Here is a 19,262-nt window from a genome sequence, read left to right as displayed (position 1 = left end):
TAATATTCTAATCTTAAATGTTGTGTTTACATTAGCTGTAAACGGAAAATCATGATGATAAGAAATAAAGGCTTCAAAACATCAGTATCGGTAATTAGTATGTTTCACTTGGTGAATTGAGCATCTCTAATTGAATTATCTGTTTTTGTTAAAATCTATTAAATTTGGCCTAATTTTCTATTTTGTTCTTTCAACAGATGACTTAGAAAAAAATTGGTTGTGAGTTGCTGAGGGGGTTCAAGGTTTGGGGAAAAAATGCAAATGGAGTTTACAATTTTAACAAAGGGATTGAACTGTGTTTTAACTGGATTAAATTGAACTCTAATTTCTGGGTTTAATGTATGACTTTTTTGAATATAATAACCTGATTCATTGGAACTGGATCTAAATTGGACTTAACTGCGTTCATGTAAAAATGCCCTGAAGTGACTTAGATTTGGCACTAAAAAACGTATTGTTGCAACCAGTACTGTGCTTTAAGTTAACACATCTGCACAAATTGGATCAGAGCCATAAGGCTCTGATTTTAAGTTTTAAATCCTAAAAACTGAAGAACAAAGGATAGTTTTCCTCTATAGCACCCCACTATAATAAATCAATAAAAGCATCTGAAGAAGAAATCCTCGTTTTGGTCCAAGTTTAACGGATTTGGTAATGTTATTAGTGCTAATGGACGCAATGTGCAGATGACTCATTAATCAAACTAAGCAATGAGATGTTTACATGAGAATATGAATGCAATATCTCGTACACAACTAATGCAAACAGCATAATTGAAATATTAAAATCTCAAAAGTCAGAACAGTGCTATCCAAGGGCATGCATCTGCATAATAACATAATATATTTCTGCTCATAGTTTTGGTGCTGACAGGGAGGAAACAGTTGTGACACAAACACCCAACAAAACAAGCCATTAAGCCGTAATGAAAGCAACATAATAAAAAACGACAGTTTACTTGCTTATTTATTAATCTATTTTCCAATTGTCCATAACTGTTCAAAGCAATAACTCTTGAAAGAAACATATAAAAAGCTTTTTTTCTCTTTCCTAATAATAACAGCACACTTACAAAGATAGTAAAGAGCAAATACAAGCACTACCATATCTTAAATGGCATAACATCACACCTATCCATTTTCTATGTCGTCTTTGTACTACTTTTATGGTTGCAGGAAGTCTGGAGCCAACCCGAGCTGTCAGCAAATCATAATGTCCAGGGGGGAAACCCTGGACATTATGATTCCAGCAGTTCTGTTACTGTGGTGATTGTACAAATAAAACAGTTGTCCGGCAAAATTTTGGTAGCGCATGTGTGTAAAACGTCTATAATCTTTTATTGCTGTTTCTGAAATTCACCAGAACCTGAGGGAAAAATTGGACTCTTAGCAATTATGGCATTCCTATCACAGTGTTTTACAACTCGAAAAGTGTCTGGGCCTGCTGCTTGGCACATTGTAAGGAATTCACAGTCGATTTTTGGAAATGCTTTTATAATAACAGTCTCCTGCTGCTGGATGTTCTTGGTTTTCCCTTACCGTGGTAAGGACAGCAAAATATAGTTAGGTTTGAGCTGGAAGTAAATCTACAACTTAATGATAACTGGCAGAGCTGTTATGTGTAGGTTCTGTAAATAATAACCTTTATTACAAATGAAATTTGTATGAAGACCATTTGTGTATAAGTGTGACAACAGCACCTAGTTAAGTGAGTAAATCTATATTGCAAATAAAACACACTGGTAAAATCCATGCACACAAACACAGAGGCAGTGGGTAAAGTACAATAAAGTGAGTAGAAAAAAAATTTTTGAGATTGGAAGACCAGGAAAAAAACAGACTGAAGATTTAAATTTAAACAACAACAATAATACAATTTTACTGGCCCCTGGTAAGAAAAAAATTACCTAAAGCTGACATTCATTCTAAATTATAACATCACACTAACAAGAGCGGGTAATTAAAGAAAACCATGAAGAACAGACATGGTAACAAAAAGATACAAAGTACAATAATTTAGCATGATTACCTAAGCGTTATTCTGGAATACAACAGTGTTTTTCTTTGAAATGACTAAATCAGATTGCAGGTTTGAAATAAAATCCATTAACCTGCCAACAGGACTCTGAGTAAATCTTTGCAAACTTCTAGTATGGAAGGATAAATATTTCCTGGAACTAAATCGGACTGAACATCAGACCTTCCCTTCTAAACTAGGCAAGGTCACAACTTCTGGTAAAAGTTATATGAAAATATGTAGGTATTGGACCAGTTAAAGAAAACTGATCCAAGCACATGACCTTCTTCATAAGGTTTCCTGCCCAAACTAAGCATTTACATTAAGTTAAGGAAATGCAACCATTTCTCTTTGGGTTTTTAAAATCTTTTTTAATTAGAACCAGGGTTTTTTGAGTAATCACTACTATCCAACTATTCTAACATACTCCGGTCCTTGAAGACCCATGTCCTGCAAGTTCTGGTTGTGTCCTTGCTCCAACACCTGACCAAAATCCTTGAATTGTCTCCTCAAATCTGCACTTCTGGCTTCCTTCACTCTTCTCTCAAAGCATCTTCTCTGTCCAAAATATGAACATTTTGTTTCCCCAAAAGAGTGTCCCGTACCCTTAAAACGCAGGTGCACAGATGTCACGAGGAGCTGGCTCAACACAAAGTATTTGACGTATTTTTGTAAGTATGTTGTATAAGTCATATTCAAAAAACTATATGCATTCCAATGAGGCTTGTTTGTCTTATTAAAAGCACCTTTCTAAAATATCAACCTTTAAGCAGGTATGAAACATACTTTTCATTAAGCCCACATTAAAAAAGTTTATTTTTATTGGTCAAATGTAATATTCTAATCTTAAATGTCTTATTTTCATTAGCTGTAAGCAAAGAATCATTACAAATAACAGAAATGCAGGCATTAAAACATCTGCCTGTGTATAAATAGTTTATAAGATGTGTTTTATTTAGTGAATTCAGTTACTAAAATAAATGAGCTTTTCAACAATATTCTATATTTTGTGAATATGAATGTACTTAATCCCTGTATCATTCAAGTTTTAACCCATGATACTTGTTGAGTAATTGTATTTTATTTCTTTTTATATGCGTTGCTGACATCTGTGGTGAATTTTATGTCAAGGGCTTATTTGAGAAATTTAAACTGAGAAAAATTTTAGCAGTGAGGAAATTTCCCGTTTGGATTTAGTAAATGCCAGCATGATGTATTGCAATTAGACCCTCAGAATAATCCATTCTTTCACAACTGTCTATTACAGCAGTCTGCATGCCTAGGTGCTTAGCTTTGTATACCTGTTGGCTGTGAAAGGGATTGGAACACCTGAGTTCAATGATTTGGACCCAATACCTTTGGCAATACAGTGTACTTCAGCTTAACAGTCATGACATTCAACAGTGGCTGGCATATCTAGTCCTTGATTGCCAGTATTCTGCATGTTTTAAATGTGTTCTAACTCCAATAAACCTACTAAAATCTTGTCATTCTTTGAAAAACCGTAGGTTAACCAAATAACCAAAAAATGGTTTTAAAACAATTTTTAAGAATAAAACCGTAGTAATGGTTGAAACATCTTCAAGAATTATAAGATGTGATGCAATGACATGGAACTGAGATGGCTTCCTGGCTGTGGTAAAAGTAAAGTTGGTCCTTTGAACTAATCCTGGGCTTTGCAATGTTCTGGAGCTCTTCAGGCCCTCCACAGAGGCTCTTCATAACTTGGGCTGAGCAGTATTTTAATCAGAATCACAAAAGCTTTATTGCCAAGTACATTTTTGGACATACAAGGAATTTGTTTTGGCGTAGTCAGTGCAATACAATACAAATTAAACAGTATAAACATATCTACATTATAATATAAATATATGGAAAGTAGTAGTAGTGTAAAGGTAATAAAAATGCTAAGTTCTTCAGCAGTTTTTCAGTGTTCTGTTGCTATATTTCACAGGAATATCCACAGTAGAAAGACGCTGATGGTACAAGAAATCTCTTTGTTTAGTCCTTCTTTTGTCATTAGGCTGCCAATGAGCTAGCCTTTCTTTCGTCTTCTATAAATATAGAAAATTGCATTTAAGAAAATGCTTTCCTTGTGTTCTTGTAAAGATTTTTTCTAGATCTAATACCTAAAATTGGATATAAAATCATGCTTCTTTTATTTAAACTATAAATCAACAAAATGTTATATAGTAGGTGTTCATAAAACTAAATAACATATATTTTTTGAAAGATCATTTAGGCTTTGCGGCTCTAGTGGAATTTTATTTAGTATTAGCGAGGGCATAAATGGCTGTATGAATTGGTTTGACCCCATTTCTACGACATAAGGATGAACTCCTGCCAGAAAAGTCTTATCAGTGAACACACATCTTTGTGACAGTTCAAATAGCTACTCTTGACTGGTCAAAGCAGATCTCTGATGAGAAGATACATCCCATTCAACCCTCTTGAAGCTACGTATTTGCCTTTGTTCTGGTTAGTCTTTCAGTCTTATCAGTGGCTGTCTGTCATCATTTCTAATCTTTTTACATTCATGTTAACAACACTGCACAAATATTAGAATATTGAAGACCACCCTCCATTTTCTTCAAAACAAATTGCTACAGAAAATTATCTATTTATGAAACAATGTTTTGTGTGATAAGGTGTCCGATTATTAAATTTTTTGTAATCATATACCATAGAGCTCTGATGTGAGGGCCAAAAATCACTCTGCCTCAGTGGCTTTGTTCAGTTATGTATCTTTTAGGCTGTGATACAGTCTCATCTCAGGATCTGGTTAGAAACAAAACATTGAAAACGAGGTTAGAGTGCAGAGAATCTGTTTGAGTGTCATTCTTTAAGATCAAATTTACAAGTTGAAACACTTGTATTCATTTTTATAAGTTGTGTCAGCGACAAGCAGCACACCAAGCAGATAAAAAGGGACAAATTAATCACAAAATGGTCATTCATCTGAGCACAACCCAAACAAAGGCAAAACTGGAAGGACATGGGGCCAATCAGGAATGTGACAATAATCAAAACCAGCTGAAGAGAAAAGCATTACAGATTGTCCAAGATAGATATAGAAAAAATATACTTGCATACAAATGCATAAATGCACCATTTTAATGAATGCAATCTGCATACTTAAAAAACATTACTCACCGAACTGAACAAAGAGGCAAATTTATAAAAAACTGTGCAAACTGCTCTCAAATGATAAATAGCTCCTGTGGAGAATTTCTGTACTGTGATTAAGGTTTTAAAACTGTCCAGAGACAGGTCCAACCAGTTCATTTCAATAATAATCAAAGCTATCCACCAAGAGCAGCATGAATTTGTGGAGACCTTTAAACAAGCAGCCTTGTTGGTAATCAGAATCTGTGTAAGCATGAAGATGGTTAACCTGTTGAGGGATTTCAGGTGAGAGTTTTGGCTCACATGCGGTGCAGTGAAATACTATTTACACAGTTACAGATTTGTGTGTCAGTCCAGGTGGCCCTTTTTTGTTCTTTTTGTCTTAAATGTTGGATCATGTAATTAGGAAAGTAAAGTCTGCAGTGCTTTAGATATAATGGGTTCTTTTTCAACATCTTGAAAGATTTGTCAATGTGCTGATAGAGTAGTTTTGGTTGGCTGGTCACTCCTGGGAAGGTTCACTGCTCCATTTGTATTTAATGATTCTCACTGCAGTTCACTGAAGTCCCAAAGCCTTAGAAATGCCTTCTTAAGACATTCGAAAGTGTCAAGATTCTCCGGTGTTTGGTTTTTGAGTTTCTTTAGTGACATGTTTCCTCTGTGGTTTTTATATTCTTGAGTCGCTGTTCTTTTAGTTTTATTCATTGTTGTGTAGGTTCATGACTCCTTCTTGTTTTAGATGTTTCTGTTACTTCCCTGGACTCCCTGCTCATCTGTGGTAATTAGCCTCCCTCCTTCAGTTGCCATGCATTCTCCCTGTCACCAGCTGCTCCATACTTCTCTTGATTAGCCCCCTTTGGTTATTGGTTCATCTCTCCACCCTGCTTCTGGATTTAAACTCTCTGGTGACAGGGAGAATGCATGGCAACTGAAGGAGGGAGGCTAATTAACACAGATGAGCAGGGAGTCCAGGAAAGTAACAGAAACATCTAAACACAGGAAGAATAAATGTCATGTTTACTTTATATTCAACTACATCGAGACATGTTAATGATATGAAGAAAGCACAAAGCAAATTACAAAAAACCAAGGAAAGATTTTGCTCTTATCTCTCAAGTAACTAGTGTCAACTACTCAAACATCTGTAGACAGCTTTCTTACCAAAAGCATCCTAATATAAAACAGCCCTTTATCAAACTGTCCTTGTAATTTAAAAATGTTTAACGCACCCTTCACAATGACAGTGCTGTTTCCCAACAGTGAGCTTTTACCTCCTTACAACTCTCTTCAGTATGTGTAGCGGCAAGTTAAATATCAGTTCTCCACTTGCCTTGTTAGTCACAGTTCCAGCTGTTTAATACCTTTCAATTATTGTTCAAGCTGGCTGTAGATATAGTTAAGCATAGGTATGTGTCTATGTTTTGTAGCCCATCATGACTCTCAAAGATCAACACACACTCGTCTGACCTAAATAACGTTCTTTTATCTGAAGTCATGGATAACTAATAAAAATACATTCTAGTATGTCTAATTAACATGAAGCACTAAAGTATAAATTTAAAAAGGGCTTGTTAAATTAGTTTTATAGGAATTCTAACGAGCGGTAATAAATACGACGCCTGTGAAATTGCACTAAGTAGTTTTCACTAATATGTTTTTTTTCTAACTAATTGAATGTGCTTCAATTAAAGCTTGGATTTTTCTAAATCTATTTAATGAGAAATGTTGCTACTGCAATGAAAGATTGATTTATTGTAAAGCATTTTACACATCTTTACCAGTAGTGGACATATTTATGCAGAGAGCTTTATCTTTGAACTGCACCTGAAAACATTACAAGCACCCAGTTTATTACACTGCATTTACTAAAATACCACAGATAGTTTGTTAGAAAGCAAAACAAGATCATTAAAACAAGAAATCTTAAAATTCTTCCAATAAATTAATTATAAAGTGGGCTGGCAGATGTCCTTATAACATATTTTGGCTTCCTAAACAGATTTTCACTTTTGGAAAACCTCTCCTGCCTCTAGCAACACTCTGTTGACTAATCACTCCACAGACATGCATTTTGATGTGGAGACATTCCCAGTAAATCCACAGCAAAGTAAAAGGTAAATGGAACCAGACAATAATATATAGTTAATAAGCCCATTTAAGCTGTTAATATGAAAAGGGGAAACCATTTTCTTCTCCGTGTGTTAACATTGTCCGTGCTGTTACTCTCCCTTACTTGTCAAGTCTGTGTTAGCAGCAGCTCTTCTCCCTTCACATCGCAAATTATTGGTGTGTTTGTGAGACATAGAGACCACTTTCATCAGGGGAGTCGTGTTCTGCATAAAACTGTTTCACTTGCACATTGGAAGTATTTCAATAACTAACAGCTAGGTACAGCCTCCGCCTACACTGGGACAGTAATAGATATGAAGTCTACTTACGTGATAAAAATCTTGTGCCATAAAAAAGTGATTTAAATTTGATAGAGGCTCTCTGTGGTAGAGACTTCAGCACATAAGGATGGCAGTCTGGAAATCATGTAAACTGACATCATAAAGCATCTACACTCCGACATGTCTGTAGTGCATTTTGGGGTTTGCTGAATACATTTGATAAGAGATAAGAAAGTGAAACATTAGCAAGTGTTTTAATATCATTAACTTACTGGTGGACCAAATTGATGCAAGTTAAATTATAATTTAAAGTAGGAGAATTAACATTCAGTATACAACATTGTGAGTGTAAATTACATAATAGGCAATCTTTGGAGCAAATGTTCTTGAGATTATTTGCTACAAATAATAAAAACACCAGTCAATAAAAATAATATTGCCACTAACTTCCAAAACTATGCTTAAACATTCCCTAATAATGTTTATTGCTGGCAGCATACAGACTCTTTCTCCTCTGCCTGTCCTCTGTCATCTCAAATGGAATTGGGTTAACGTAAGCCAATTTTCTCTTCTCGCATAATAACAAACTGGACAAAAGTAAATGGTCACACAGATTATGGGTTCTCTGCTTTTGTAAGCAAAAAATTCCACTTATCTGAAGTCTGATCTGAAAGTTTGTGGTTTTGATTCTAAATCAATTTTCATATATTCTGAGCCAATAAAACCTGAGCTTCATGACACAGGGATTAAAGTTCGGTGTTCCTGTAGCGTGAATTTAACGGTTCAAAAGACCATACTGTGCAAAAGTTTTCACCTTCACAACTTTTAACATTTTGTCATGTTACAACCACAAACTTCAATGTATTTTACTGGGATTTTATGTGATAGACCCACACAAAGTAGGGCATACGCACCTCACGAAGGAGAGTTCAGTGCACGGTCCTAAAATGTACTGAGCATGGCCATAATGCAAACCTACAAAGACTCGGACCATCTATGTAAACTAACAAGCCGGATAAAGAGAGCATTAAAAGCAGCCAAGAGGCTCAAATATAAATATCTAGGAGCTGCAGAGAAGCATTGCTCAGGCTGTAGAATCTGTTGACATGACCACTATTAGTTGTGCACCACATATTCTCCCTTTATGTAAGTTGGGGAGGGGGGTGTGGAAATACAAATGCACAGCACACTTTTCAGATTGGCATTTGTTAAAAAAAAAATTTAAAACTACTAATCATTTTCTTTCTGCAGGTATGCACTGCCATGTGTTGATCAGTAACGAAAAAGTCCCAATAGAGCACCTTCGGGTTTGTGGTTATAATGCGACAAAACAGGAAAAAGCTGAAGGGGTAGGAAGAGTCTTGCGAGGAACATTGGTGCAGACATCATGACAGAAAAAAAACAAGAGAAGAATGAAGAAAATGTCACCAAATTGCAACAGATACTCATCTTAACATTAACAATGATATTGGATTTGCATTTTTTGTAATACCATACAGCCCTGGGCTCTTGATGTTGGTCACTTTATTATCAGTCACTTATACAGTTTATTTCGATCTGTTGGGAGTCCTGTTAAAATTAATATCAATTCTAATCATGTTGGAAGCATTAAAAAAGAGTCCAGTGAAATAAATAAGATCAAGCTTTGCACAAAAACATCAGAATAAAACTATAGATTATCCGTTAACTATCTATACTTAAACAGGTAAATACGTTTGTAATTTGTGCAGCAGACTCTCTCTAGATAAGGTATTTTGAGTCAAACCCCGCACAGAGAGTTACTACAGACTGATAAGCAACAGCAGCCAAACCATAACACCAACACGATCTCCTGAGGATGAGAATGAGTCACGTAGTGTAATGTGCTGGAGGAAATGTGAATGGGGACTGGTAATAGGAATGAACCCAGCATGAATTTTATATTAAATGACTTTACATACACCAAGCTCTGGAAGAGTCGTCATAAAACAACCTCTGAGCAATTGTATCAATTTGGTTCCGAGCCAAATAAAGATCTGGAGAACTTTGTGCATAACACATTCATTTGGTTAGACATTTCCTTCCAATTTGGTGCAAATATTATTACAAGCACGCAAAGCTACCCTTATCCGAGTCTTTTTTTTTTTTGGACTGGACAATGTGAGAGCCAATTTCACCTTCTCACCTGCTGTGGGTACAGGGGAGCAGGAAAAAGCTCTAACGAAATTAGATTTCTGTCCTACTCAAATCATTCGAGATTTAGAGTGTGGAGGGGCCTCAATAGGTTTGCTAAAACATGAGGTGATTATTTACAGATGAAGTGACACGTTCACCTTTAAAGGCAGCATGCCACCTTAAACCGAAGGAGGGAAAATACCTAATTTATACGAAAACATGATATGCAGATATAGTATTTTAAAGTACCTTTAATCTGAGTCTGGGTCAGGTGGATGAGCAAAAAGATGACAGGTACGTCCATTCTGCAGCTCCGAAGTTTCTCTGGTGAAACGCCCAGGTCAGAGTCAGAGGATATATTCTCCTCCGTGAGAAACAAAAATCAGCCACTAAAAAGGTGAATCAAAAAGTCCCGGTCCGTCCAAATAATACAAATAAAAATAATAACTTGCTGCGTTTGAGCGAAGCCGACATTTAGCAGTTAATAACTTGGGGAATAGATGGAATCCGAGCACAGACAAAGCTTGTCTGTGCGTAAAGCGTGCAGCGACATCCTGTCATCCGTAAAAACCGGAGCCCACAGCAGACACGCTTTCTCTCTTCCTCTCTAACACACACACACACACACACACACACACACACACACACACACACACACACACTATGTATCGCACTCATTTTAAAGCCTTTCTTTAAACTTAGTCCAGGGGCTGTCAATCCTCTGGCTGCGTATGTATGGCACACCTGAGTTAATAAAGTTGGCAGCTGCAGGAGTAAATAAACTGAGTGCATTAACTGGTTTTACAGTTACTGCAATAGACGCACGCAGGTATGTCTTCGTGCCACCTTTTCAGTTGTAATTTGACATTTTTTTAATTTGAAAAAGTAAATAAATAGCCATAAGCATGTTAACTGAACTGGCTACTAATGCCCCTTCTTTGCGCAACTTCGCAGAACAGAAAATAGCCACTCTTTCCACATTTTTGACTGATGCCCCTAAACAGGGACGAAAATCCCATTTTATTTTTGGGACGGACACTAAACAGAAACATTTCAGAGAGTAATTCTTGGGGGGGGGGAGACATGAAAAAAAAGCTAATTCCTGCTCATTGGCAATTTTTCAGCATGTCAAAATTATGTTAATGAAAGTAATATTTGTAGTTATAGCATTGTTCTTTATTAGTCCATATTTTACCCTTATACAGTTTTTTTTAATGTTCAACCAGCAATGTCAACAATGGTATTAGGTGAAAGGTAGCAATGGTCCATCTTTATGATTACATCTAACAGAATTTATTTGCATCCTGCTCTAATTTACACTTTAGTCCATCAAAAATGTGAATTAGATTTATATCTGACAATAACATCCTGACAGAGGGTTTTGAAAAATCTATCCTCAGTCCTAAGTGATCTCTTTTCCCTCCTCGCTCTCATGTGTCCCGTCAGTGCTGCTACTAACATACTGTTTCAGCTTGTTAACCATCATAAGCTAGGCTATTTGCTTAGCTAGAAAGCTGATAGGAAAGGCTGGTTTCAGACAAAGAAGGAGAAATATCACTTTTTATGTTATAACCTTGCAATCTTTGAACAAGTGATGTGATAAATGACTAACTGGGTTTAACACATTGGTGCAGTTTCCTGAAAACGGAACTGCCGAGAGCAGCAGCCGGTTGCCCCTCCCGTTGGAAACAGCGGGTGCATGTGGACCAAACCACTTTGTGGGACAGGGGTGTATTAAATCTTACGGATGGGATATGTCCCCCCTGGATTTCCGCCTATGCCCCTAAATGAAATCAAGTATAAGCAATTGCCTTTAGAAGTCAGCTAAAAATACTCTTCTTGCGTGAGATTTAACTTCTGTAAAAAAAAAAAGATATGTGGTAAAAACAGTCCGAAAGGGTTGAGATCAAGATCAAGGAACACACCAGATGGGGCAGAGATGTTTTGGAGAAGTTTAAAGCAGAGGTTAGGTTATAAAAGAATATTCAAAGCTAAATGGAGAGAGAATGGCACAACTGCATCACCTAAAAAAATAAAAGATGGCTGTCCATCTAAACTGAGAGTCTGGGCAACAAGACCATCAATCAGTAACAAAATCCAAGGGGCCAGTAGTAACCTTGGAGGAGCTGCCAAAAAGAAAGCCGTTGTTGAAATAAAGTAATAAGATTTTTCTTTTTTTTTCGCAGTTTCCCAGAGGACATTTAAGGGACACAGTATACATATGGATTTGGTCAGATTAGATATTGGCCCTTCTCAAAATATTAGCATATTGTGATAAAGTTCATTATTTTCCATAATGTCATGATGAAAATTTAACATTCATATATTTTAGATTCATTGCACACTAACTGAAATATTTCAGGTCTTTTATTGTCTTAATACGGAAGATTTTGGCATACAGCTCATGAAAACCCAAAATTCCTGTCATGGAGTGACATTTTTGGACTTTATGGTTTCTTTTGCTAGTCCTTAGATCTTAGGTTGTTGTGCTACCTCCAGTTCTCAGTTTCCTTTAGTTCATGTTTATTCTTGATTCTGTTTTATTAGAACCAGCCCACAGATGGACCAAGCAGACAATGAGAGGATTACTTTGTTTGAGTACTTCCGACGTGCCGCGGAGAAGAGCGCACGTCAGGCTGCAGAGGAGAGAGAGCAGCGGTCACCGTTTTGGGGCACAAGACTGGCTAGGCCTCTTCCGGGTACCGGTCCGCTGCGCCACAGACCCTCTCCTCATCCCCGGAGTAAGTCACTGGCTCCAGTCTGCTTTTCCTCCTCGTTTTCGGAGCCAGAGTTGCCTGCAGCGCACTCTCCCAGTTCGGAGCCTGCCACACCTCGTCGGAGATGTCGCCGGCGCCGCAAGCAGTCCGCAGCAGCAGCAGCCGCGCCTGAGCTCGTCACGTCCACAGCTGCAGCAACAGCAGCGCCTGAGCTCGTCACGTCCACAGCTTCAGAAGCAGCAGCGCCTGAGCTCGTCACGTCCACAGCTTCAGAAGCAGCAGCGCCTGAGCTCGTCACGTCCACAGCTTCAGAAGCAGCAGCACCTGAGCTCGTCATGCCCTCTGCTGGTCTCCGGTCGTCAGTACGACCTCCTACTCCGCCATGGGTTCAGGCCGGGTTGCAGGAGATCAAAAAGGAACTTATGAAGTCACGTTGCCTAGAGTTTGTTCCTCACTTGACTATCAATCCTCAGGATCTGGTTGACGTGCACTATCTTACTAGATGAGTTTCTTGCAGAGGGATGGCTAGACGCTACAGCTCCACTCTCCGCTGGAGGTCCCTTCGATCCTCTTCTCGTGGCAGTTAAGGCAGCCATGCCTCTGGACTCACAGCATGCAGCTAAGCCTACAGAGCCTCAGCCGGCCGTCGCCGGATCTACAGAGCCTCAGCCGGCCGTCGCCGGATCTACAGAGCCTCAGCCGGCCGCCGCCGGGTCTACAGAGCCTCAGCCGGCCGCCGCCGGGTCTACAGAGCCTCGTCATGACACGGAGGAGCCCGTGGGCGGGCTGCCTCCATTCCCACACCATGCTTCGGTGGAGCCCATGGATGGGCTGTCTCCAAGACCTGGTCCTGAGCACCTGCTCAGTTTCCTCTGGGGGGTGTTACTGGAGATACGGACTGACTCTTTGCCTGACTCTTTGCCTGACTCTTTGCCTGACTCTTTGCCTGACTCTTTGCCTGACTCTTTGCCTGACTCTTTGCCTGACTCTCTGCCTGACTCTCTGCCTGACTCTTTGCCTGACTCTTTGCCTGACTCTTTGCCTGACTCTTTGCCTGACTCTTTGCAGCCTGGGTCCAAGTTGGACGCCAGGGCCAAGTCTTCTGGGTTTCTGCCTGACTCCTCGCTTCGTGGGTTTGCCTGGCATCTCCGCTGTCGGACTCCAGGCAGACTGCATCCTCGCCGCAGACCTCCGAGGCGCCTGCATCCTCGCCGCAGACCTCCGGATCATCAGCCACTTCGCTGGCTGCATCCTCGCCGCAGGCCTCCGGATCATCAGCCACTTCGCTGGCTGCTTCGTCGGAGGTGGCTTCCGGATCATCAGCCACTTCGCTGGCTGCTTCGTCGGAGGCGGCTTCCGGATCATCAGCCACTTCGCTGGCTGCTTCGTCGCAGGGGGCCTCCGGATCATCAACCACTTCGCTGGCTGCTTCGTCGCAGGCGGCCTCCGGATCATCAACCACTTCGCTGGCTGCTTCGTCGCAGGCGGCCTCCGGATCATCAACCACTTCGCTGGCTGCTTCGTCGCAGGCGGCCTCCGGATCATCAACCACTTCGCTGGCTAGGTCGTCACTGCCGGCCTCCGGATCATCAACCACTTCGCTGGCTACGTCATCGCGGGCCCCCTGATCATCGGCCTCCTGGATTTTGTTAGGCTCCCCTGGAGATTATGGACTTTGGTTTTGTTGTTTTGTTTATTGGGAGTTATTTTTGTTTTGGACTCTGTCCCTCCTCCCAAGGCCCCCCTCCGCCCACCCTGTTTCAGTGGTTTGTGTTTTGGACTCTTGCCCTCCTTCCGGGGCCCCCTCCGCCCGCCCTGTTCGGGTTGTTTTGAACTATTGTTTTGGTCTTCAAGTGGTCGTCTGGAATCCGACCTTGAAGGGGGGGTAATGTCATGGAGTGACATTTTTGAACTTTATGGTTTCATTTGCTAGTCCTTAGATCTTAGGTTGTTGTGCTACCTCCAGTTCTCAGTTTCCTTTAGTTCATGTTTATTCTTGATTCTGTTTTATCTTGGTCTGTAGTTTTCATTTAGGTCTGTTTCACTGTTTTGTTAATCAGTCCCTTTCCTCATGTCTTAGTCTTATTAGGTTCACCTGCTCCCTCTGTCTCCCTGCGTCCATGTCACACCTGTTCCCTGTTTCTTTGATTACCTGCCTTTTGTTCCCCTCTTTGTGCTCTGTGTATATTAGTAGTTCTGTTTGCTTAGTTCCTCGCTGGTTCGTTCTGTTACTACCCCGTTCCCTACCATGTCTATGCTTTGTTTTGCTTCGCTTTGTTTTTATGCTACGTTTACCATGTCTATGCTTTGTCTATGCTTCGTTTGGAGACTATGCTACGTTTTTGATACGTTTTTGCCTTAAGTGACCTGCGGAGTTCATGTAAGTTTTGGACTGTACTTATGATTCATCCCTGCAGTGTTTCTGTTACGTTTTGGATATTTTTTGAATAAACAAGGAAGTGCTAAGATGCGGCTACCGAGCTCTTGTCTGCGCTTTGGTACGACCCACAGTTTTCCCCCGACAATTCCTATCTCACAAAATTAGCATATCATTAAAAGGGTCTCTAAACGAGCTATGAACCTAATCATCTGAATCAACGAGTTAACTCTAAACACCTGCAAAAGATTCCTGAGGCCTTTAAAACTCCCAGCCTGGTTCATCACTCAAAACCCCAATCATGGGTAAGACTGCCGACCTGACTGCTGTCCAGAAGGCTACTATTGACACCCTCAAGCAAGAGGGTAAGACACAGAAAGAAATTTCTGAACGAATAAGCTGTTCCCAGAGTGCTGTATCAAGGCACCTCAGTGGGAAGTCTGTGGGAAGGAAAAAGTGTGGCAGAAAACGCTGCACAACGAGAAGAGGTGACCGGACCCTGAGAAAGATTGTGGAGAAGGGCCGATTCCAGACCTTGGGGGATCTGCGGAAGCAGTGGACTGAGTCTGGAGTAGAAACATCCAGAGCCACCGTGCACAGGCGTGTGCAGGAAATGGGCTACAGGTGCCGCATTCCCCAGGTCAAGCCACTTTTGAACCAGAAACAACGGCAGAAGCGCCTGACCTGGGCTACAGAGAAGCAGCACTGGACTGTTGCTCAGTGGTCCAAAGTACATTTTTCGGATGAAAGCAAATTCTGCATGTCATTCGGAAATCAAGGTGCCAGAGTCTGGAGGAAGACTGGGGAGAAGGAAATGCCAAAATGCCAGAAGTCCAGTGTCAAGTACCGACAGTCAGTGATGGTCTGGGGTGCCGTGTCAGCTGCTGGTGATGGTCCACTGTGTTTTATCAAGGGCAGGGTCAATGCAGCTAGCTATCAGGAGATTTTGGAGCACTTCATGCTTCCATCTGCTGAAAAGCTTTATGGAGATGAAGATTTCATTTTTCAGCACGACCTGGCACCTGCTCACAGTGCCAAAACCACTGGTAAATGGTTTACTGACCATGGTATCACTGTGCTCAATTGGCCTGCCAACTCTCCTGACCTGAACCTCATAGAGAATCTGTGGGATATTGTGAAGAGAACGCTGAGACAGTCAAGACCCAACACTCTGGATTAGCTAAAGGCCGCTATCGAAGCATCCTGGGCCTCCATAAGACCTCAGCAGTGCCACAGGCTGATTGCCTCCATGCCACGCCGCATTGAAGCAGTAATTTCTGCAAAAGGATTCCCGACCAAGTATTGAGTGCATAACTGTACATGATCATTTGAAGGTTGACGTTTTTTGTATTAAAAACACTTTTCTTTGATTGGTCGGATGAAAAATGCTAATTTTGTGAGATAGGAATTTTGGGTTTTCATGAGCTGTATGCCAAAATCATTCGAATTAAGACAATAAAAGACCTGAAATATATCAGTTAGTGTGCAATGAATCTAAAATATATGAATGTTAAATTTTCATCATGACATTATGGAAAATAATAAACTTTATCACAATATGCTAATATTTTGAGAAGGACATGTATACTTCTGCACCACCTCCACTTCTTCTCCCATGATAGAAATAGTTTTTGACTTATTCCTGTTTCTCTTAAAATCTACATTCATCTCCTTTGTTTTAGTCACGTTCAAAATTAGATGATTGTTTCCACACCATGCCACAAAGCGGTCCACCACCTTCCTGTACTCAGCTTCTTGTCCATCTCTGATCCACCCCACAACCGCAGAATCATCTGAGTATTTCTGCAGATGACAGGAGTCTGTCTTGTACTGGAAGTCTGAGGTGTACACAGTGAAAAGGAATGGTGAGAGTACAGTCCCCTGTGGCGTTCCTGTGCTGCTGACTACCTGGTTAGACTCACAACCCTTCAGTCTCACTGTGGTCTGTTTGTCAGGTAGTCTTTGATCCAGGAGATTGTTGAGGTCTCCACCTGAGTCTTCTGGAGTTTCTGACAAAGCAAATCAGGTTGGATTGTATTAAATGCACTGGAGAAATCAAAGAACATGATCCTCACAGTGCTACTTGCTTTGTCCAGATGACAGTGGGTTTGTTGAAGCAGGTGTATGATGGCATCTTCAACTCCAACTCCACAGCGATAAGCAAACTGAAGGGGGTCCTGATGGTTTACTGTTTGCTTACTCAGGTGGGCCAACAGGAGTCTCTCTAGGACCTTCATGATGTGAGATGTCAGGGCAACAGGTCTATAGTCATTGAGGACTGATGGGTGAGTTTTCATTGGTACCGGAACAAGACAGGAGGTCTTCCACAACACCGGAACCTTCTTCTGGGCCAGGCTAAGGTTGAAGAGGTGCTGCAAAATCCCACAGAGCTGCTCTGCACAGGCCTTCAGGACTCTAGGGCTGACATGATCTGGACCTGCAGCCTTATTCCTATTCAGTCTCTCCAGTTGCATCTTCACTTGACTTCTTGAGACACACAGGTGGAAGTGGGAAGCAAAGGAAGCATCAGCATCTTCTGATATGGTTGAAGGCAAACATGTAGAAGCAGAAGGGTCTAGGGCTGAGGTGGAAGATAAAAAATGTGAGGTGTTACTGGACAGCTGTGGGTCCTGTGGGTCAAAGGAAGATGGAATGTCTGTGAGCAGGAGAGGAGGATGCGGAGCTTGTTTCTGAACTGAACCTATTGAAGAATGTGTTCAGTTCATTGGCTCTGTCCAGACCTCCATCGGTCTGATCATCCTTCTGCTTGAAGCCTGTGATCTTCTTCATCCCTGTCCACACATCTCTGATATTGTTTTGCTGGAGCTTGCTCTCCAGCTTCTTCTTGTACACCTCCTTGCTGTCTCTTATCTTGACTTTAAGTTGCTTTTGTATAATCCTCAATAATTCTCTGTCTCCCTCTCTGAAGGCTCTTTTTTTCTTGTTAAGCAGGTCCTTCAGGTCACTGGTGATCCAAGGTTTGTTATTGGGGAAGCATCTCACGGTTCTGGTGGGGATGATGTTATCCACACAGAAGTTTATATAGTCGGTTACACTCAGTCATGGCATTGATGTTCTCTCCATGTGGCTGGCACAGTGCGTCCCAGTCTGTAGCCTCAAAGCAACCTTGCAGAGCTTCTTCAGCTTCTTGTGACCATTTTCTCAGTCCTCTTTATTACAGGTTGCCTCTGAACAAGGGGCTTATATTTCGAGCAGAGAAAAACAAGATTGTGATCTGATTTGCCTAGAGGAGGTCTTGCTGTAGAGATGTATGAGTCCTTGACATTTGCATAAAACAAATCCAATGTTTTGTTTTCTCTGGTAGAGCAGCTGACAAATTGTTGAAACGTTGGAAGTGTAGCAGAGAGTGAAGCATGGTTAAAATCATCAGAAATTGCCACAAAAGCATTGGGGTTTTGTGTCTGTAGCTTAGCAACAACTGAGCTGATGGCATCACATGCAGTGTCAGCAACAGCGGAAGGTGGAACGTAAACTGTTGCCAAAATAACACTGGTGAACTCTCTGGGTAAATAATATGGATGGAAACTTACTGCCAACAGTTCAATATCTGGACTGCAGAGATGACACTTCACAGTAACATGTCCTGGATTACACCATCTGTTGTTCACAAGTACTGCCAGTCCACCTCCTTTACATTTGCCGCTCCTCTTTAAATCTCTGTCTGCTCGTATGGTTAAAAAGCCCGGCAGAGAGAGGCTGGAGTCGGGGATATGATCCTGCAGCCATGTCTCAGTAAAACACATAATACTGCATGCCCGGTACTCTGGCTGGGTCCTTTGTAGGGCTTGGAGTTCATCCAACTTGTTTCCCAACGATCTCACATTGCCCATCAAATTAGACGGAAGAGATGGTTTGAACTTCCTCCTTCTCTCTCTTCTCTTAGCTCCTGCTCTGCATCCACGGCGTCTCCTTTTCAACTCATCAGGGATTTGGGGTTGTAGCTGAAGTATTATTTGAGCATTTGAGATATTAATCAGCTGCTCCCGGTTGTAAGAAACAACCCCGTTGCTATGGCAATGCATCAAAACAAATGTCCAAAAATAGAAAGTATTAAGAAAACTCCTCCAAGCTGCACAGCATCCGACACTGGAGTGGACAGTCATCCAAAAAAAATCAACTGTATCCACCACAAGAAGAATAGTTTCCAAAAAAGAATAAATCAGAATCAAAAGTAACAGAGCTACTCCAACCTGCTGCCACCTTGAGCGGCGCAATTATAGAATTGAATTAAAATTAATTAAAAGCCAAAAATTAGCCCTCACTAGCCCCCAATTTAGCACCAAATAGGGATCTTTGAAAAAAAAAAGTATTTGTATATTAATTTGGTATTGTCACGCTGACCCTTGATGGAATGATGCCCTGGGTGGTGAGCCATGCTGCTACAAAAACTGCCACTGAGTTTGTAATACGGACATAATCATGGTATACTTTGTCAGGCCAGAATCAAGAAAATGGCTCTTT

The 19,262-nt window shown here is 40.8% G+C and overlaps 1 protein-coding gene across 3 annotated transcripts in view; it reads right to left on the bottom strand.

Annotated features, from left to right (window-relative positions):
• Positions 1-19,262, bottom strand: part of rxfp2a (relaxin family peptide receptor 2a) — a 146,286-nt gene that overhangs the window by 94,270 nt on the left and 32,754 nt on the right. The window contains exon 1 of one of the 3 annotated variants that reach the window (XM_047379530.1): positions 9,936-10,237. The exons of the other annotated variants lie outside the window; for them this stretch is intronic. Within the exon in view, the coding sequence (XP_047235486.1) occupies positions 9,936-9,990 (55 nt within the window). The 5' untranslated portion in view covers positions 9,991-10,237. Of the gene's footprint in view, positions 1-9,935; positions 10,238-19,262 lie in introns of those variants that run through there. 3 annotated transcript variants of the gene reach the window in all.

Source organism: Girardinichthys multiradiatus, chromosome 11 (assembly GCF_021462225.1).
Source record: "Girardinichthys multiradiatus isolate DD_20200921_A chromosome 11, DD_fGirMul_XY1, whole genome shotgun sequence".
Lineage (NCBI taxonomy): Eukaryota > Metazoa > Chordata > Actinopteri > Cyprinodontiformes > Goodeidae > Girardinichthys > Girardinichthys multiradiatus.
The sequence above is the reverse complement of the archived record's forward strand: the minus strand, read 5'-3'. Positions and strand labels throughout refer to the sequence as shown.